General features: G+C 44.8%; 1 protein-coding gene and 2 pseudogenes across 4 annotated transcripts; 2 read left to right on the top strand and 1 right to left on the bottom strand.

The window, feature by feature from the left end:
- The first annotated feature begins 243 nt into the window (after positions 1-243).
- On the top strand, positions 244-3158 carry LOC307116143 (large ribosomal subunit protein P1-like; annotated as a pseudogene). The gene is made up of 2 exons: positions 244-247; positions 2791-3158. The product of its transcript is annotated as a large ribosomal subunit protein P1-like (transcript).
- Positions 3159-3521: 363 nt separating this feature from the next.
- LOC307092398 (uncharacterized protein) lies at positions 3522-17864 on the bottom strand. 2 transcript variants are annotated; one of them, XM_079759715.1, is made up of 5 exons: positions 17728-17864; positions 16465-16606; positions 11042-11168; positions 7603-7676; positions 3522-6227 (listed from the first exon to the last, which is right to left on the bottom strand). In XM_079759715.1, exons 2-5 carry the CDS (start codon positions 16477-16479, stop codon positions 5364-5366), a joined length of 1080 nt encoding a protein of 359 aa, XP_079615841.1. In that variant the 5' UTR covers positions 16480-16606; positions 17728-17864; the 3' UTR covers positions 3522-5363. The 2 variants fall into 2 exon arrangements, with proteins under 2 accessions (XP_079615841.1, XP_079615842.1); XM_079759716.1 differs by lacking the exon at positions 17728-17864 and having other exon boundaries at positions 16465-16719.
- On the top strand, positions 14044-15917 carry LOC307092673 (angio-associated migratory cell protein-like; annotated as a pseudogene). Its single transcript has one exon. The product of its transcript is annotated as an angio-associated migratory cell protein-like (transcript).
- Positions 17865-21886: the final 4022 nt, after the last annotated feature.

The raw sequence follows: 21886 nt of genomic DNA, 5'->3' as shown, positions 1-21886 counted from the left end.
TCCATCTATTTTCCTAATGGCCAAATGAAAAAAAAAGATCTTACGTGTATTTTATATCAATACACCTCCTTAATATTCCTCACTACAGGACCAGAAAATGGAACTATTGTCTCCATGGGATTGAATTCTTTGAATGATCTGGAACCCACAGTATGTCCTGTAACAGAACAAGTTCATAAAGCCCCTGGTCCACATGAGTCCCAGTTCAAAATATGAGGAGATACATATACATATGAATGCCCCATGGGTATGTCAGAAAGAATATTGAACATCTTGCTTCTGTAATGATGTTGTCAGTCCTTTGGGTGACCACATGCATAGGAACTGATGTTTACCCCCTCGTACAAATTCAGCACTGGACACTGGAGAATAAATGCGCAGCTTTCATTTTAATCTCTGCTATCCTGCTGTCCCTGGAACTTACAGTGATGGCTTGGCAAACACTGCAGGAACAAATAATGCCAATGGATACATTTCTGCTCATGTCGTGAGTATACAAAATAACTTTGCATCCAAAGTAATAAAAGGTCTCAACTGAAAAACTGCCATGGTTCTGGGGTTCCTCTAGAACAGTGATGGCGAACCTCTGACATGCGTGTCAGTGCCATTTCTGATGACACGTGGCCGCTGAGGCAGCCGCATGCCGAGGATGAAACATTTATGTTATTTAAACTATAAATATCGCGAAATAATGTTTTTTCCTCAAAGGGACACACTACCCGAGTTATGCTCAGTTTTTTGGCGAAGTTTGAAACACCAAGCTCAAAAGGTTGCCCATCACTGCTCTAGAAAGAATGACCAACATGAGGCTACATTCAAGAAAGTGAGAATAGATTCTCTCTCATCATTGATGTTTCCATCTCTCTCCCTCTCCCCTCCCCTCTGAAATCAATGGGAAAAAAATCCTACCTAATAATAGACAAATATGCAAATTGACCGCACCTTCGCTTCGCCCAAGCCACGCCCACCAGCCAAGCCACGCCCACCAGCCAATCAGGATGAGTATGCAAATCACCCCAACAAAGATGACAGCTAATTTGCATATCAAGACAGCATAGAAAGAAGCCAAGAGCTGCAGAAGGGAGCAAAGCTGTGGAGAAGCAAGCAAGCCGGGTGGAGGAGAAGGGAGGAGCGGAGGCGGGGCTGGGGGAGAAGGAAGGAGAGCAGGCAGGGCCAGGGGAGAAGGGAGGAGCGGAGGCGGGGCCGGGGGAGAAGGGAGGAGAGCGGGCGGGCTGGCGGAGAAGGTGGGGCGGGGGAGAAGGGAGGAGAGCAGGCGGGGCGGGGTAGAGTGCAGCAGGAAACCCTATTGCAGGATTTTTCCTGCAATGGGAACACTAGTATATATATAAAAGCCAGTGAGAATAAAACTGGTATAACATGGGTTAATTCCATCCCAATAAAGAAGTTAAAAGGATAACACTGAGAAATTATTAAGGTTTACAATGAAAATCAGGATCATTCCAATTACAAAGTACACAGATGCCAATTTGTGGTATTCCAAAACTTCATATTCATATTAAAAACCATAGGTGTCAGCATGAGAACCCAAACAGTAGGCTACCTACTTCATGAAAATAAAGCAAAATATTCCCCAAATTCTGATGTCAGTCATTGCATTATAAATTCCAAACTACTGAGTGGAAGTTACAGGGGCTTGAAAGGCTGATGTGGGACAGGAAGCTTCACATGCTGTGGTCATAGCACTGCAAAAGGAATGGCAGCTTAGGAGACAAAGTGAAAAACCAGAGAGAAACAGGAAACAGGAAATGAAAGGAACAATTAATTTTTCTGAGTTCAGCCAGCAGTGTAGCCTGGGAAGTGTCCTCTCCCACATGCATAGTTCATGGCAATCCTGCACCTTGGGTACAACAATGTCACTGGTGTGGCAATACTCCTCTTAATTAATGAAAACCTATTACACAGACAACACTGACCTGAGTGTAGTTCCTGTCCCCTAAATGTTGCAAACTCACATGCCATTGAAAAGTTTTCAGCTGAACACACTGGCACAGAAAATGAAGTAACTTTGATGATATCATTTACAAAGGTAGTTAAGTATTTCAAAAGGTTTTCTCAATAGTGTTGTCCTATATAATAAAAGGCAAATATGCAAACTGCTCCCTCGGGGGTTCAATCACTCACTATGTGCGCTGACCACCAGGGGGTGGCATGGAACATGGCAGGCTAACAGGGGAGGTGGTGCGTGGGTGGCCAGGGAAGGAGGTGGGGAGGTAGATCAGGAGCCAGGCCTAAAGACCCTACCTGTGCACGTGCACTGGGCCTCCAGTTCTCTAAGAAGACAGTGTGCCTTACAATGTATCCAATATTCCATGGGAAAGTGTACACAGTGAGGTCCTCTCTGAATTCAATAAAAATATTTGAAAGTGATAATAATAACCCTAACCGGTTTGGTTCGGTGGATAGAGCATCAGCCTGCGGACTGAAGGGTCCCAGGTTCGATTCTGGTCAAGGGCACGTACCTTAGTTATGGGCACACCCCCAGTAGGGAGTGTACAGGAGGCAGCTGAATCAGTGTTTCTCTCTCATCGATGTTTCTAACTCTCTATCCCTCTCCCTTCCTCTCTGTAAAAAATCAATAAAATATATTTTAAAAAAAGAAAAAAGAAAGTGATAATTATAATGATTGCCCCACTCTTTTCCCAGCTGCAGGAAGGTGCTGGGTTCTTCCAAGGCAGCTAAGGCCAGTTGGGGTGAGGCCCTCACTTCATCTGGCATCTAGCACCGCTCCCGGCAGCACTCGCCCAGCACTCACCGTCACCGTGGCCTGAGTCTCGGAGCTCGCCTGCATCTACTCGGCCCTTCTCCTGCAGGACGATGAAGTGACAGTGACGGAGGGTAAGATCAACGCCCTCAGTAAAGCAGCTGGTGTGTATGCTGAACCTTTCTGGCCAGGCTTGTTTGCAAAGGCGCCGGCCAATGTCAACATTGGGAGTCTCGCCTGCAGTGTAGGGACTGGTGGACCTGCCCCTGCAGCGAGTGCTGCCCCAGCAGGAGGTCCTGCCCCTCCACCGCTGCTGCCCCAGCTGAGGAGAAGACAGTGGAGGCAAAGAAAGAAGAATCTGAGGAGTCTGATGATGAGCATGGGCTTTGGTCTTTTTGACTCAACTAGCTCTTTTCTAACAGTTAATAAAAGCTGACCTGTTGCAACTCCTCCCCCCCAAAAAATAAACAAAAAATGATTGCCCAATTTAGCCCATTTAAATTTTATAGGTATATTGCAAATCTCTACACTTTAGAAATTATTGCATGAAACTTTAATGCCACCCTACATTTTACAAAATGCAAATCATTATTTACACTACAGACTATGTGAATTCCTACTATATCCAGATTTCCTTTCCAAGAATGCATAATATTAAAAGTTTTCAACCTTCATGTGCCGAAACACAATGATCTGCCAATGGAACTGACTTTAAAGTAGAAGGTTTCACGAATGCATAATACACTTGACCTCTTTAGGTAACAACAATTGTATGATAACTGCTCCAGATTAGTTCTGTTTACATTAATAACCTTTGTTCTCATCACATTCTTCCTCAAATACCAAGACTTTCATTAAGTGTACATTATCAAAGCAACACGTTTTGTATCTTACCAGTATCATTTCAGAGAATAAATCTGGTATTCTGGTATTTGGCATAAAGACCTGGTCATTTTCAGTTTTGACAATCAGGTGAGTGCATGTTGAAGTTACCATCCACTATAGGCCAAATGACAGTTTTGAGTACTCCAAGAGCCAATGAAGGATTCAAGGAAAGCTCAAAATAGGTACCATGAGGAAAATTCCCATCAAAGAGTGACAAAGAGTTGCTTACATTGGCCAATGATACCTGCTCAAACCCACTGTCACACAATGGCAATATTATAAAAACACTCCCAATTCCCAGTTTCTTCGCTGGAGAGAGAGAGATGAGGGAAGTGCATGTTCAATGATCTCCTTGTATTGAAGCATCTTGAATAACAATGTCTGTTGTGCGTGACACAGAGTGTGAACAGAATGGCAGTACACGATGAATGCCCTGTAGTGGCTGCTAGAAAGACACAATGAGAAACTGTTCGAGCAACACACAGACTGCGGTACTGAAGATGTATATGGAGCCTGAAAAGATACAGCGGGTCTGAGAAAGAAACGGAGAACATTTCACCGCTCTACAGCAGCAGTTCTCAACCTGTGGGCCACAGATTGAGAACTGCTAGCAGGGTCACCCAAGACCATCGGAAAACACAGATATTTACATTACGATTCATAACAGTAGCAAAATTACAGTTATGAAGTAGCAACGAAAATAATTTTATGGTTGGGGGTCACCACAACATGAGGAACTATATTAAAGGGTCGCGGCATTAGAAAGGTTGAGAACCACTGCTCTAGAAAGAATGACCAACATTCAGCTACATTCAAGTAATTGAGAATAAAATCGGTTTTACACCGGTTGATTGTACCCCAAGAAAAAAGTTAATGAGGTAACACTGAGAAATTCTTCAGGATTCCAATGAAAATCAGGACAAGAAAAATCATTCCAGTTATAAAGTACATAGAAGCCAATTTATTATATTTCAAAAATTAATAATTCAAAACTTTAGAATCCAAAATAAAAATTCAATGGTGGGCTACCTACTTCATGAATATAAAGCAATATATTTGTCGAATTCTGATGTCAGTTACAGCATTAGTAAAATTCCAAACTACTGGAGAAGTTATAGGGACCTCAAGGGCTGATGTGGGTGAGGAAGAGGTTTAGATGTCACTTTTATAGCACAGTGATGAGAGGGAGTCACTGATCGGCTGGCTCCTGCAAGACCCACAACTGGAATTGAGCCAACTGAGGCCTGTGCCCTGACCAGGAATTGCACCCTGGCCTCCTGGTTCATACATCCAAGCTAAACCACTGAGGCAAGCCAGCCAGGCTTTCTAGCATTTTCTACAGTGTAAGGCTTTCCTCTACTACAAAAGTCTCTGACATCCAGTAAATTTTGAGCTATAGGTACAGGATCTTGCACATGGCTCTACATTTGAAAGGTTTCCCCTTCAGCATGAAGTCTCTCATGTACAGTAATACATGAATGGCTTTTAAAGGCTTCACTACATTTTTCACATTCATTAGGCTTGTTCCCAGCCAGAATTCTGTGATGTTAAGAAAGTTCTCACTGTAAGTCAAGGACTTATGAGGCTACACATATCTGTAATACTTCTCTCAAGTATGAACTCTGCTGTACAATAAGGCAGGAACACTGATTAAAGGCTTTGTTACATTTTTACATTTATAAGGCTCCTCTCCGGTATGACCTCTCTGATGTACAATAAGGTTTGAGGAGCTGCCAATGGATGTGCCACATTCTCTTCATTCATGTGGCCTCTCTCCAGAATGAAGTTTTTTATGCATATTAAGTTGTGAGGACCATCTATAGGCTTTGCCACATTCTCTACATTTATAAGACTTTTCTCCAGTATGAACTCTCTGATGCTTAGTAAGAGCTGAGGAACTTATAAAAGGTTGGCCACATTCTCTACATTCATGAGGCATCTTTCCAGTATGAATTCTCTGATGAACACTAAGGGATATGGGTCTGTTAAAGACTTTGCCACATTCTGAACACTTATAACACTTTACTTCCCTATGATTTCTATGATGTTGAGTATGTCTTGAGGACTGACTAAAGCCTTGTCCATTTTCCCTGAGTTGGTTAAGTTCTGCAATAGTATGAATTATTCGCTTATGTACAACAAGAGATGAATGACATTTAAAGGCTTTGCCACATTCTTTACATTTGTAAGGCTTCTCTCCAGGATGAATTATCTGATTTAGAGTGCAACCTAAAGGCCAAATAGATGTCTTACCAGAATCTTTACATATATAAGGTTTTTCTCCACTATGGATTTTTTTGTGTCTATTTTGATTGATTATTTGACTGCAGACTCTCCCACACGGATTCCATTTGTAAGCCTCCTCCCCAGTATGAATATTCTCTTGTTCATTGCAATTTGAAGACTGCTGAAAAGACTTGAAACATTGACTTCCTTTGTGTGTCTTCTCCACAATAGGAATAACCTGATGTATACTGTGACTGGACATTGGGTCAAACACTTTTCCACTTTTATAATAGTCCTTTGCAAGTTCACTTGTCCGATGATTAAGATGTGACTCTTGCTTAAAGTTTTTCAAATGTTCAATCCATTGATAACTGCTACCTCCATTATGTGTACTCTGTTGATAATAGGAGACAGAAAGATCTTTAGTGACCGTTATAATTTCATTAAACATGTACATTTGTTCCATAAGAACCATTTTGTGATACTCATTAAACCAAGAGGGTTTTATAGAAAAAGCTTTCCTAATTTATTAAAATTGTAGACAAGATCCCTAACCAGTTTGGCTCAGTGGATAGAGCGTGGGTCTGCGGACTGAAGGGTCCCAGGTTCGATTCCAGTCAAGGGCATGTGCCTTGGTTGCGGGCACATCCCCAGTGGGGAGTGTGCAGGAGGCGGCTGATCGATGTTTCTCTCTCATCGATGTTTCTAACTCTCTATCCCTCTCCCTTCCTCTCTGTAAAAAAATCAATAAAATATATTTTAAAAAATAAAATAAAATTGTAGAAAATAAATAAATACAAAACATTAATTATCAGAGGAAGAATGAATTAAATCTTTTTTAAAAGACTACCAAATTGTCCTAGGTGGTTTGGCTCCGTGCATAGAGTGCCAGGTTGTGGACTGAAGGGTCCCTGGGTTCGATTCCAGTGAAGGACACAAGCCTGGGTTGTGGGCTTGATCCCCAGTAGGGGACATGCAGGAGGCAGCCTATCAATGATTATCTCTCATAATTGATGTGTCTTCCTCTCCCTCTCCCTTCCTCTCTGAAATCAATAAAAACATATTTCATAATAACAATAATAAAAATGAATAAATAAAAGATCACCAAATTGGCCTGCCTACATGGCTCAGTTGTTGAGCTTCAACATATGAAGATGATGATCATGGTTTGATTCCCCATAAGAACACATGGCCCGGCTGCAGGATCAATCCCCAATGGGAGGCATGCAAGAGGCAGCCAATGAATGATTCTCTCTCATCATTGATGTTTTCCTCTCCCTCTTTCTTTCCCTTACTCTCTGAAATCAATAAAAATATATTTTTAATTTAAAAAATCATAAAAATTGCCAAATTGAGCACATTTTAATTTTATAGATACATTATAAATCTATATATTTTAGAAATGATTGACCACAGTTTAATCCCACCCTACATTTTAAACAATTCAAATGATTATTTACACCACAGACTATGTATGCGCATTCCTAGTTTTTCCAGATTTCCTTTCCAAGAATGCATAACAGTATAAACTTGTTTTTAGCCTTCAGGTGCACAATCACACTGATCTGCCAATGTAACTGACTTTAAATTGGGAGGTTTCACAAATGCATAATACACCTGACATCTTTAGGTAAAAAGAAATTTATTATGATAACTGTCCCAGATTAGTTCTGTTTATATTAATATCCTCCCTTCTCATCACACTCTTCCTCAAATCCCACGGCTTTTATTAAGTGTACATTATCAAAGTGACACCTTTTATATCTTACCAGTATTATTTCAGGGAATAAAACTTCTATTCCGGGGTTTGGCATAAAGGCCTGGTTATCAGTAGATGACATAGCTGAAAGAAAATAAATTCTCAGTTTTGACAATGAGGTGAGTGCACTTTGAATTTACCAGCAGGTATTGACCAAATGACATTTTGAAGTACTCCATGAGGAAGTGAAGAATTCAACAAAAGCTCAAGATAGGTACAATGAGGAAAACTCACATCCAAGGGGGAGAAAGAGTTGCTTGCATTTGCCAATGATACCTTCTCAAACCCCCTGGCACAAAACAGCAATATTATAAAAACACTCCCAAACCCCGTTTCTTCTCTGGAGAGAGAGATGACGGAAATGCATTTGTGCATGTTCTATTTGTGGTGTTCCATTAGAGAAACACGTATCACTTTGATTTCTCCTGTGGAACTTTAGAAAATAAAAGGAATAATCTGAGTGGTGTGGCTCAGAGGTTAAGAGCCTATCTATGAACCAGGAGGTCACAGATTGATTACTGGACAGGGCATATGCCTGTGTTGTAGGCTCATTCCCCAGTATGGGGGAGCCAATCAATGATTTTCTCTCATCATGGATGTGCCTGCAGCCAATGTACATGCCCTTGAGCAGAATCGAACCCGGGACCCTTCAGTCCGCAGACCGATGCTCTATCCATTGAGCCAAACCGGTTTCGGCTCATTTCACATTTTTGAAAGGCAAATAAATAACCAGGTTTGTATTTCAATCCATTGTATTAAAATGGAAATTCACAATGTATCAAATCAAACATTAAAGAAAAAACAACAACAAAAACAGCATCCTCGACAGAAAAAACAAACTAGAAGCCACTGACTGAGAAAATATATATGTAAAATTGCACACAGCCCAGCTACCACAGCTCAGCAGCTGAGCGTCGACCTATGAACCAAGATGTTATGGTTCGATACCAAGTCGGGACACATGGAAGCTGATGAATGATACTCTCTGATCATTGATGTTTCTATGTCTCACTCCCTCTCACCTTTTCTCTGAAATCAATAAAAAAATCTTTATATTGTCTCTTCAGGAGTTCAACCTGAAGACGGGGAGATGGATTGCTCGCTATGACGTGCACTAACCATCAGGGGGCAACGAGAAAAGGTGGCGGGACTCTCAGAGAGCAAGGGAAGGAGGAGGCCAGGAGGCCAGGCCTAGAGACCCTATCCAGTAAGCATTTCGTGCCCCAGGCCTCCAGGATAGATATATTAATAAAAAAGTCAAGAGGAAAAAAACAAAAAAACAAAAAAAAAAAATAAAAAATAATAAAAAAAAATAAAAAAGTCAACATGCACAGGACAATTATGCAAAACAGACAAAGAAGTCTTCAAACTCAACATTGACAAAACAACCTGAAAAGGGCCAAACACCTTAACACACAGCACTACAAAATATCTATATATATATAAAAGCCCAGCGACCAGAACGACCAGAATGACCGGTGGCTATGACACGCACTGCGGCAGCCAACCGGCCTGATCTGGGCCCCGATTGCCCCCCGCCCAGGCCAGCCCAGGCTGGCCCAGCCCCGCCCCCAATCGGCCCCCAACACTACTATCAGGGGCAGGGCCGGCTGGCCAACTGCCCACAGCCCCTCCCCCTGGCCGGCCCCGACCCCAATTGCCCCCTTGCGACCCCGATCAGGGTAGGCCAGCCGGATCCCACCCGTGCACAAATTTGTGCACCGGGCCTCTAGTGTACTCATAGAAAATCAGTGTAACAAGATCTTGCATGTCATATGTCATTAAGGAAATGCACATTATAACAATGAGAAGTAACAAACAGCACAGGCAAGAATCACTAAATCGCCATTGAACAGGTCAGAATCCAGAACACTGACCCCACGAAATGCCTTTGTGATGTGGAGCAAATGGAACTCCCAATCACTGCTGTTGAAAAGCCAAATGCTATAGCCCCTTGGGGAGATGCTCTGGTGGTTTTTATAAAACTAAATATACACTCAGTAATTGGGCTCCTTACTCTTAAAGCAGAAAGTTAAGCCTTTTGCCCTAACCAGTTTGGCTCAGTGGATAGAGCATCGGCCTTTGGACTGAAAGGTCCCAGGTTCGATCCTGGTCAAGGGCATGTACCTTGGTTGCGGGCACATCCCCAGTAGGGGGCATGCAGGAGGCAGCTGATCGATGTCTCTCTCTCATCGATGTTTCTAACTCTCTCTCCCTCTCCCTTCCTCTCTGTAAAAAATTAATAAAATATTTTTTTTTTAAAAAAAGAAAGTTAAGCCTTTTATCTACACAAAAGCCTACAAGAGGGCTGTTTATTCATAATTTACAAAAATTGGAAGCAATGAAGAGGTCTGTCAACAAGTGAATGGATACACTGAAGTACAAACAATAAAGTATTACTCACTACTATATAGAAATAATACAGCAAGGAATGAAAAAACATGATAGAAGCCTAGATACATAGAAGTCAGTGAAAGAATCCAATCTGCCTGCCCAGGTAGCCCACTTGCTTAGATGATTGTACAGATATAACAAAGGTGTAGGTTTGATCTCTGGTCAGGGCACATATAAAAATATCAACTAATGCCCAGCTGAAGTTTCTATCTCTCTCTAATTCTCCCTTCCTTTCTGAATTCAATAAAATCTTAAAATATATAAAAATAGCCCTGATTGGTTTGGCTTAGTGGATAGAAAGACGGCCTGCGGACTGAAGGGTCCCAGGTTTGATTCCAATAAAGGGCATGTACTTGGATGTGAGCACATCCCCAGTAGGGGGTGTGCAGGAGGCAGCTGATCCATGTTTCTCTCATTAATGTTTCTAACTCTCTATACCTCTCCCTTCCTCTCTGTAAAAAAATCAATAAAAATGTATTTTAAAAATAAAAATAAAAGTAAATGGAATGTGAATTTTGATAGAGCATTTCCCAATGCCAATCCAGGTTGTCCAGAAGACATGGTAGAATATTAGAATATTCTAGAAAATGGCTTTCTAAAATATTATTTTCTGATAGTACCTTAGTGTAGACAACATGTAAAATGTGCAAACACTGAGTTCCTAATTCACATACATCACAAAGACTTTCTTTTCTACCCCCAATTTGTTCCTCTTTTTAAAAATGTGTCTTTTCATTACTTTCAGACAAGAAGGGAGAGGGAGAGAGAGAAAAATCAATGATGAGAATCATTGATTAGTTGGTTGCCTCCTGCACACACCATACTGGGGAGGGAGTCCGCAACCCGGGCATTGGCCCTTGACCACAATCAAACCTGGGACCTTTCAGTCTGCAGACCGGTGCTCTCTCCACTGAGCCCAACCAGCTAGGGCCCAATTTGCTCCTTGAGAGCAAGAATCTACCATAGAAAGCAGAAGGCCCTGAGAGATGTTAAAATAATAAAGGAAAGAAAACCCTGCGGGTGGAGGAGGAACTCGGGAAGGAAGTCATCCTCACCCACAGAGACCAGGTTGCTGTAGTTCTCCGACATCACATCCAGGTACAATTTCCGCTGAGCTGGGTCCAGGCATTCCCACTCCTCCTGAGAGAAATCAATGGCCACATCCCTGAAGGTCAACGGTCCCTGAAAGAAAAGACACAGTTACCAAGAGGTCACCAGAGGAGTTCATGATGTCACCCAACATGAAAACAGTGTTAGGAGAAGAGATTTAGACCTAGGGGAGTATCCTGAATCACCCAATAAGATCACTTTGCCCTAGTAACATTCTCTGATGTGTTTTCTGACACATGAGGATGACACATGTCCACAGATCCACAGTACAGATTTTACTTTACAGGAAAATAAACTTTAAAACGAAGGAGTGGCCCTAGCTGGTTTGGCTCAGTGGACAGAGTGGCGGACTGCAGACTGAGGAGTCACGGGTTCGATTCTGGTCAAGGATACATGCCTGGTTTGCGGGCTGGAACTCCAGTAGGGGTTGTGAAGGAGGCAGTCGATCAATGATTCTCTCTCATCATTGATGTTTCTCTCTCTCTCTCTCGCTCCCTTTCTCTCTGAAATCAATAAAAATATATTTTAAAAAATAAATACATTAAATAAAATTAAGGCATGGAAACAGGCATATGGACTTCTGAGTGCTGCATTTGCCTTGTTCAGAGTCAGTGGTATATATTTCTCAGCTGGCAATGTCATGCTGCATTGGAAGTATATGGACTTCGTCTCATGTGTAAAGCAGACCATAACAAAATGAATTTCTGTGAACATACAGATTCTGATCCAGGTTCTGAGATGGGGCCTGTGTTTCCACATGTGTCACAAGCTCACGTTTTACTTGTGATGCCAATGTTTCCGCATCAGGTGCCACACTTCTGAACACACAGATAAAGAAAACACCAGGAAAAATTCATACAGAACTTTGAATTAAAAGGGTTTGCTAATGGCCGAAACCGGTTTGGCTCAGTGGATAGAGCGTCGGCCTGCGGACTGAAAGGTCCCAGGTTCGATTCCGGTCAAGGGCATGTACATTGGTTGCGGGCACATCCCCGGTAGGGGGTGTGCAGGAGGCAGCTGGTCGATGTTTCTCTCTCATCGATGTTTCTAGCTCTCTATCCCTCTCCCTTCCTCTCTGTAAAAAATCAATAAAATAAATTATAAAAAAAAAAAAGGGTTTGCTAATGGAATCCAGTTCCCATGGAATAGGACACATAGTAACCACAATCCTAGTTGGAAAGTTACTATGAGTAATCTTAGAACAAGATTCTTTTGCCTGGTCCACCTGGTGTGGCTCAGTGGTTGAGCACTGGCCCACGCATCAAGAGGTCACTGATTCAATTCCTGGTTTGGGCACACGACCAGGTTGTGGGCTCAATCCCCAGTGTGGGGTGTGCAAGAGGCAGCCGATCAATGATTCGCTCTCATTAATGATGTATCTGTCTCTCTCTACCTCTCCCTTCCTCTCTGAAATCCATAAAAATATACTTGGAAAAAATAGCTGAAATAATGTGAACAGTTTAAGCAGAGACACACATTTTACAACTATGAAATCAAGATGGTTTAGTGATTTTCTAAATCTCATGAATCTATTTGTGTATATTCCCCTTTGTGTTTTATAAACACAAGAAGCAGAGAAACATAAGGATAGAAAACAAGTTAAACCTACTGTTTCCTTTTTGTGGTTGTAAATCCTCACCTGGATTGACTTTTTACATAGACTTTTCAAGAGCGGAAGGCAGGGAGGTAGAGGCACAAAGGGAGAAAGGAAGGGAGGGAGGAAGGGAGGGAGAGAGAGAGAAATGGAGAGAGAGGTGTGAAAGAGACACGGAGACACATGGATTGGCTGTCTACCGCAGGTTCCCAGGAGGTACTTACCCTGGACCAGCAATCAAACCCTCCACCACTGATCCACACTGGCCTGGGGAAACTAATTTTTCTTACTAGTACATTTCTTTCTAAATTTTTATGTATCATTAGTAGAGAGCTATGACATAGAAATTTAACGAATTTGAACATACATTAATAACATCATTCTTGGAAATTTTCTAGAAAATACAAAATGTGATCATATAGGTTTTCTCCATGATGGGAGTATAGAATATAATGAAAATTTAAAGATTCAAGGGCTGGCCCTACCCGGTTTAGCTCAGTGGATAGAACATTGGCCTGCGGACTGAAGGGTCTCGGGTTCGATTCCGTTCAAGGGCATATACCTTGGTTGTGGGCACATCCCCAGTAGAGGGTGTGCAGGAGGCAGCTGATTGATGTTTCTCTCTCATCAATGTTTCTAACTCTCTATCCTTCTCCCTTCCTCTCTGTAAAAAATCAATAAAATATATATTTTTTAAAAAAGAATCAAGGGCTGATTATGTAAAGCTCCCATGAAAAAGCCAACCATCTGTAGGAAATAAGTCGTTCTTTTTCATAAGCAAACAGAAACTAACAAGAGGGACATTTCCAGAAGTGAAGTGAAGGTCTTTGCACAACTTTCATTAACTCCCTACTACACCCTTGTTCCTGAGAGAGACTTTAACTCTACAGTGAGGGGAGCGCCTCTGCCACGTGAACATCAGGTGGGCTGAACAATGGGTATCACCTGACTGAGGCACACACTCAGGTCAGGTCACCACTGCTGACATTCCTGGCAAATGAAAACCTCAATAAAGAAATAATTATGTGGAAATGATCACAAGTAAACATTAACTTTGCAATTGTCAATCCACGCGTCCCTCTCATGTTCTGTAAGCTAACAGAATATTTACCTAGCAACTCTTTAGTACTCATCTAGTGAGCGAGTCTCTTTTCTTTCAGAAATTTCTGAGCTACTCTAGCAGTCAAATGTGCATTTTCTCACCCTTGATCAAGAGCTGATGCTGCAGCCACTTGAACCTAAAACCGACATTTCCCTTCTTCAAGACACAAGAGCCCCTGTCCCCATCCCAATAGGGATGTTAGACATGCCTGCCTTCCCAGGTGGATCTGTCACAAAAGGGATGTTCGGAGAAGTTGAAAGTCATTAATTCAAGGTGGTAATGCTTCCTCACATTGGGGAGGCTGCACAAAATGAAGGCAGAGAAGGCTGTGGGACAAAGGAGAGAAATATACAGACCGGCCTGTGTGGCTCAGAGGTAGAGCATTGACCTATCAACCAGGAGGGCAGGTTTCCATTCCTGGTCAGGGCACATGCCAGGTTTTAGACTCCAGCCCCAGTGGCGGTGTGCAGGAGGCAGCTGATCAATTATTCTCTCTGCTCACTGATGTTTCTACCTCTTTCTCCCTGTTCTTTCCATTCTGAAATCAATAAGATATATTTTTAAAAGGAGAGAGAGGGAAATATAAAAACTGGTGATACTGACTATCCTAAGAAAAAAGGAAAGAAAAAAGGAAAGAAAAACAACATGGAAAGGCAAGAACATCAGAAGTAGAGAAATATGGAGAGGAAGGAGCCCAGAGACATGAAGGGGAGCTGAGAGGAAGAGGGTTCCTGGTGAACCCAAGTGAAGGCAACAAAGGGGTAGGCACTTCAGATACACTGGTTCAGAGGAGAATTGGGGCAGGGGGATCGGCTCCTTACGCAGCATGGAATCAGAACCGGAAAGCGGGGCTTCTACTGACACCACCACCCCCACTGAAGACCCTAAGCTTCCATGGTGATGAAGAGATTATCGAGGTGGTAGAACTGGATCCCGGTCCGCCGGACCCGGATGATCTAGCCCAGGAGATGGAAGATGTGGACTTTGAGGAAGAGGAAGAGGGCAACAAGAGGGCTGGGTTTTGGAACCCCAGGAAGGGGTGGTTGGCAGCATGGAGGGCCCAGACGACAGCGAGGTCACCTTTGCACTGCACGCAGCATCTGTGTTTTGTGTGAGCCTGGACCCCAAGGCCAACACATTGGCGGTGACAGGGGGTGAAGATGACAAAGCCTTCGTGTGGAGGCTCAGTGTGCAGGCCATAAGGACTCTGTGACGTGTGCGGGTTTCAGCCATGACTCTACCCTAGTGGCTACAGGGGGCATGAGTGGCCTCTTGAAAGTGTGGCAGGTGGACACCAAGGAGGAGGTCTGGTCCTTTGAAGCAGGAGACCTGGAGTGGATGGAGTGGCACCCTCGGGCACTTATCCTACTGGCGGGCACTGCTGATGGCAACACATGGATGCGGAAGGTCCCCAATGGTGACTGCAAGACCTTCCAGGGTCCCAACTGCCCAGCCACCTGTGGCCGAGTCCTCCCTGAGGGATAGAGAGCTGTGGTCGGCTATGCAGATGGCACCATCAGGATTTGGGACCTGAAGCACGGAAACCCTATCCATGCACTAAAAGGGACTGAAGGTTACCAGGGCCCTCTGACCTGGGTCCCCACCAACCAGGATGGCAGCTTGATCCTAACTGGCTCTGTGGATTGCCAGGCCAAGTTGGTCAGTGCCACCACCGGCAAGATGGTGGGTGTTTTCAGGCCTCAGTCTGTGGCCTCCCAGCCCAACCTGGGAGAAGGGGAGGAGAGCGAGTCCAACTCAGTGGAACCCTTGGGCTCCTGCAGTGCGACGTCCCTGGCAGCTGTTGGCGACCTGGATGGGACCTTGGCCATCTATGACCTGTCTACGCAGACCCTCAGGCACCAGCGTCAGCACCAGTCAGGCATCGTGCGCCTCTGGGACGCTCAGACTGGCTGCCTGCTGACTTGACTACCGGGGCCACACGGCTGAGATCCTGGACTTTGCCCTCAGCAAACATGCCTCCCTGGTGGTGACCGCATCAGGAGATCACAAAGCAAAAGTATTTTGTGTCCAGAGAGCTGACCGCTAGTGGCTGCAGCCTCTGCTTTGTGTCTCGTGTTGAGGGGCAGAAGGGAGACCCCTCACCAGCAGAGGCAGGAGGGTATGAAGGAAGAGGATGCAGTGAGCCTTGGACTACGTTCCAACCCCTGCACACTGACTTGCCCTCTCTGTCCCTTTCTTCTCTAAAGAGACCCACCCTTCACCCCTCAGGCCCCTCCCCCTCCCCCAGACCTCAGGGATCTCTCAGAGGGAGGTTCAGACCTCTTTCTCTTTCATTTGTGGGTGTGAGTCATGGGGTGCCTATTTGTATGTGGGGAGTAGGTGTCTGAGGTGCCTGTTATTTCCCTTCCTCAGTCTCTGGGGGTGGAAAGGAGGAAGAGAGAGATTAGTTACAGATTTTTAAAATGTAAATAAAATATACTTCCCAGAAAAGAAAAAAGGAATTGGGGGAGGGAGTGCAGGGACAGAAAGGGGGATTGAGGGGTGATGGAGCAGAGGGAGAAGCAGCAGTGAGTCAGCCAGCTGTGGCTAACAGGACAGACTGTAACAGGAACAGCAGAGGGGACACAGGCGTGGGAAGGGAAAAGAGAAATATATCAACAGATGTTCAAGGAAAAGCAAATACAGCCCCTGCCATAGGACACATCTTTTACCTGAGAAGCTGCCATGTGGTCCTGGTCCTGATGGGGTCTGGGCTGTTTCCTCAGGTGACAGTATGTTGAGGAGTCACAGAATTTGTCTTCAAAAGCGTCTGCACAGCCTGTTAGCTCACCTCACACTCACCGTCAGAAGGACCTGGAAATGGGGAAAAGCCACACCTTCGTGTCCATGGTCACAGGAGAGTCAGGAACAATGAGCTCCCACATGGAGACCACACTGTGAGGGGTTTTATTCTGTCTTCATGTGTCTGTCCTTCCAAAGACTTCCACAGACTCCTAGAGCAGTGAGAACATGGGCTGCTCGACTGTGTCCCCAAACCCAACACAACACCATTACCTCCCCTGAAAAAGCCTGCCCTGGGGCCCATGTCCTGGCATCTTTAACTAGTTCCCTCCTGGGGCCTGTGAGGCTCCCCCAGAGCTGCTCTCAGTAGCGCTGGGCACAGACATCAGACCCAGCTCACCTGAGACCTCTGGGGAGTGGGAGGGGGTGAAGCAGGAACTTGTACACGTGCAGGTTTCCCAGGCAGATTTGTTTCCTCCTTTCCCAGGAAATTAGAGAGAGAATTTGCTAAAGCCCTTGGGGAAAGTTAGCTACTGAAATATGCTGATCAAACGACTTCAGCATGAATAGATGGGCTCTGGGAACCAAGATCCAGTTCAATCCAGTCCATCCTTCAAGAGTTTCAGAGAATGGACAAGAGGGACTTACCCCCTCCCTCCCACCATCGCCGTCCAGTCCTCCCACACCCCTATGGCCCCTCTGTGGACCCCTCACCACCCTTCCTCCTCCCACGTGTCTGTCTCTCTCCCTCCCCCTCCTGACCCCCCAGCCCGGTTCCCCGCCCCCCGCAGTCACCGCCCCCACAAAGCCCTCCCTGCGGGCAGGTCACCTCTTCTGGGGACACCGCGTTCTTCCCCCTGAGCCCCTCCCCATGGACACTGTGCTCCCCTGGCACTCAGACCCCTTATTAATGGGGGGGCCTAGGAAGGCGGGGTGCAGACCCCCAGGCCGGGAGCCATCCGGGCTCTGTGGGCGGAAAGCGCCGGGCGGGGGAGGGGCGCAAAGGGCGGGAACCCCTGACCCAGACTTCCAGCCCCGCGGGGGGACCGGCGGCCCCGGGGATGGTTTTCGGCAGGAAAACCACGCGGCAGGCGGGGCCCACAGCCACAGGCGGAGAGACCGCGGGCCGGGCCTCAGTTTCCCCCAAAGGAACGCGGCGCCTCCACTGCGCAGCCGCCCGGGACCGGACTCACCGCTGTGAGGGGCTCCGGGGCGGGGACCTCACCACGGACTTCAGCGCCCGCAGCGCCCTCAGCCTTCCCTGCGGGGAGGGGGCGGAGAGCAGCGGCTTTAAAGCACAGACACCTCCTCAGGGAACCGCCACCTTCCCCTCCACAGCCGCTTCCGCGTCTGCCAGGAACTGCGCATGCGCCTCCCTGCGGGATGGGCGGGGCCAGCGCCTGAGCTGAGCGACTCCGCGGTGGGGGCGGGGCCTGTGCGGGGACAGAGGGAGGGAGGGCGGGGCAGGAGCGAGGGGGCAGCCCTGGGTCCCTCACCTCCTCCCACAGGGACAGCCCCTCCTGGGGGAGTTCCCCCGTCATTGTTGGGGTTTGGCTGGTGACGCGGCTGTGACAGGATTCACCAGGGAGAGAAGAGACAGGAGCAGAGAGAGGGCGGGTATTTTACTCCTTTAAAGGGAGGAAAGGGCCAGGTGCCCTCTGATGGCACAAGGCTCCCCAGATAGAGGGGCTGGTCTTTTATTGGGGTGCTAGCGAGTAAATGGCAGCTGTGGCAAAGCATAAAGAGGGGAGGAGGCATCTGGAATTCACACAGAAGTTTCCAGATCCCAGAGGCGGTGCTGAGAGCTACTGGCGGGCCTGCCCTTCAGCTGCACATGTCCCAGGAGGTGTCTTTCCAGGATCTTCACAGCCGGTAACACATTCTCACAGGGAAGTTACAGAGAATTCCAAAGGCGGGCAGACTGGGTTTGAAACCAGAAACTTTCTGCCCCTGACTCTCCTGGATCCTTAAACCCTCAGTGAGGAGGGGATTGTAGGAGGGCAGCCTGCTCTCTCAGCCCCTCCCTGTCCCCCCATCTGAATGGAGAGACAGCTTGAGTTAGGGAAGCAGATGGATGGGGGTGTCAGAGACAGACCCAGATATCCATTCATGGTTAGGCACCTGATGAGATAAGGTCCCATCCAACATAGAGGGAAACATTTTAATTTATGTATTTTTCAATGGATAAAACTTTCTAGTTGTAAGTTGTGGTCTTTGAAGTCTTTGTGTTCTGGGAATGCATTTTTAAATGAATTTTTTTTACTTTAGTAGTCCATATAACCCATTTAATGGGATGTTGATATCAATGAAGAATATCTCCTGTTAAGTTTTCCTCATATTTGGGAAGCAAAACAATTTTAAAATCAACAATATTTAAAACAGTTATAAGATAATAACTATTATCAGTTTACTTAATCCCATCACAACTTTCTCTTTATTTTGATTATTTTCCAGTATTTTTATGAATATAGTAATGCATTACAGTTTTATAAATATTTATTTACTTTAAAGATATGACCTATTTAAAAAACCTCTAATTTAGAGTAAGTCAGACTAAAGTATTAGGTTTAACCTATGTAAATATTTAATTGCTTTTAGCCAATAAAATGTCACCCCTTAGTATTGCCATCAGAAGCCAGAAAAGACACCACATATAATATGCAGATAAACACATAAAGACAATCAATTCTACAAATACAGTGAAAATGACCGTATTTACACACTGAAAATGACACAATGCTAAGGAAAACAGATACAAATAAACTGAGACATTCCTTAATATTCCAAGTGTTTACACAATAAATAGATTACCTATGGAAATTCCAAGACAGTTTTGGCTGTAATTTAAGCAAAAGAGATTCAGGAGACAGAAAACACTTCAAATATAGGAAAGCTGGAAGATTCACTTTTTAAAAATTTATATATATACATACATACATATATATATATTTTTTTTTATTGATTTTTTACAGAGAGGAAGGGAGAGGGATAGAGAGTTAGAAACATCAATGATGAGAAACAACGTTGTCACGGACAACAGGGGGGTGGGGGCATGCGTGGGGAGGGGTTTGGGATGGGAGTGGAGGGATGAGGATAAATATGTGATACCTTAATCAATAAAGAAGTTTTTAAAAAAGAGAGAGAAACATTGATCAGCTGCTTCCTGCACATCCCCTACTGGGGATAGAGCCCACAACCAAGGTACATGCCCTTGCTTGGAATGGAACCTGGGAACCTTCAGTCCACCTGCCAATGCTCTACCAACTGAGTCAAACCGGTTAGGGCAAGATTCACTTTTTTACACTGTGAAACAATTCACAAAGCAACAGGAAGCAAGTGGTATGATTCCGGATTGACACAGATCCACACACCAATGGAACGGAGGGGAATGCCCTGACAGAGACCCTGATGAAACTTCACCTGCATCAAATAGGAGCCTTCTCTGTGCCAGAGGATACAATCCACAGGGGCAAATGCAACCTCCAGAAATGATGTGTTAACAGTGATCTATGACTTTTAGACATTCCTGTTTATTTCCTCCTTAAAATTTAAACTGGAATGAAACACCCTCTGGCAGTGATGTCTGCTGGTCAACAATCGTTTCCCTTCCCAATGGTGAAGTTTGGAAGTCAGTGACTCACACATTTAGAATCAAATGTATTATGAAAGCACTCAGAAAGATTTCCACGTGTGTTGGAAACTACAGTTGAAAAGGGTTATGTCAGTGCCCCTGAGTCCGGGTGAAGCCGTGCCCCTGGGTCCGGCCGAGACCAAACCAGAGGGAGTCGGACCTGCATTACCACCATTTGTCCACCATCCAGAGCTGAGGGGTCAGTGCCGACATGTACACATAAGGAACTGGTGGACATTGATATTGGGTCTCAAGAGAACTGTTGGTCCAGAAAGAAACTCACTACAGACTGATTCATTTGCCTGTCAGCATAACCATTATTGCTCGTCTCACATTCAGTTTTTATAAGTATATCTCTAGTGACACATGATCTCGCTCATCTAGGGGAAAGGATGAACAACACAGACTGATGAACAAGAACAGAACCAGAAACAAGGAGGCATCGATCGGACTATCGGGCCTCAGAGGGAGGATAGGGGAGGGTGGGGGGAGGGGGGAGAGATCAACCAAAGGTCTTGTGTGCATGCCTATGAGCCTAACCAATGGTTAAGTTCAACAGGGGGTTGGGGCATCCGTGGGGAGGGGTGTGGGATGGGAATGGGGGGATGAGGACAAATTTGTGACACCTTAATCAATAAAGGAATTTAAAAAATAAAATAAAATAAAAAAAGAAAAGGGTTATGTCAGGAGCTAATTTGCCCCCCACCACCCCCTGCCCCCGGCCAAGCAGGCAGATGTTGGTAGTGAGGCTGAAGCAAGTCTTCGGGAACTGGGATCTCAGTGAGGGGCAGGAGGTCGGGACGGGTTTGGACCCTGGTACATGACTGCAATTGGAATTCATGTAAGCACTTTTATTAAACAGAGTTGCACTGGTCTGTGTGAGAAGAACCAAAAGGTGAAACCACAACTCTCCCTGGGTAGATGGGCAATTTCATACTCACACCAGCAGCCTTTCCTGCTCCCTTCCTCAATCCCCAGGGAGACCAAGTCTCAACATGGCTGAGTTCCAGAGACTTTCAGAGGGACACCACCTGGGATATGAGCCTTGGGTGACTAAGATATGTGATCATTTAGGACAATAGCATTGCTTAAAAAGAAACCTTTTAAAGAACATTGTGATAAACTGCATTACTAAAACAAATGTTGTGTCCAACACTTGAATTAAATTTCCTTAAATACTGTTTATTCACTACACACTTATTATTTCATGTAATACCTGTTCCAAAATGAAACATATCAAAAATAAACACTTCTGACTTAGCTAAGAAGCAGACATTGAAGTATTCTTTCTTTATATTATCCAAATAAAACTTCAAGAATATGTATAGACAGGTGATTCTATCTTCTTTTTTCCCCCTATCTTCTTTTATAAGGACCCCACTTCTATCAGATTAGAACCCCGCTCTTGTGACCTCATGAAAAGTTAATGACCTCTGTAAACCCCTTATGTCCAAATAGAGACATATTGGGTATTAAGCCTTCAAAATATCCATTTGGAGGGGACACAATTCAGTTCTTAAAAGCATCTCAAGTTCATTATCTGTTATGTAAAACCACCCAAAAGGGATTCTCTTAATGCAGCAATATTCGATATTTCTTATGAGTCTATGGGTTGCTCAGGTGGTTTTTCTGCTTCATGTGCTATTGGCAAAAGATTTGTCAACTTTTCACTAGATCAAAACATGATTTTCAAAAAAACCACCACGATTTCCCCTCCCTTC

Source organism: Cnephaeus nilssonii, assembly GCF_951640355.1.
Source record: "Cnephaeus nilssonii genome assembly, chromosome: 20".
Lineage (NCBI taxonomy): Eukaryota > Metazoa > Chordata > Mammalia > Chiroptera > Vespertilionidae > Cnephaeus > Cnephaeus nilssonii.
This window is presented reverse-complemented; position numbering and strand designations above follow the sequence as displayed.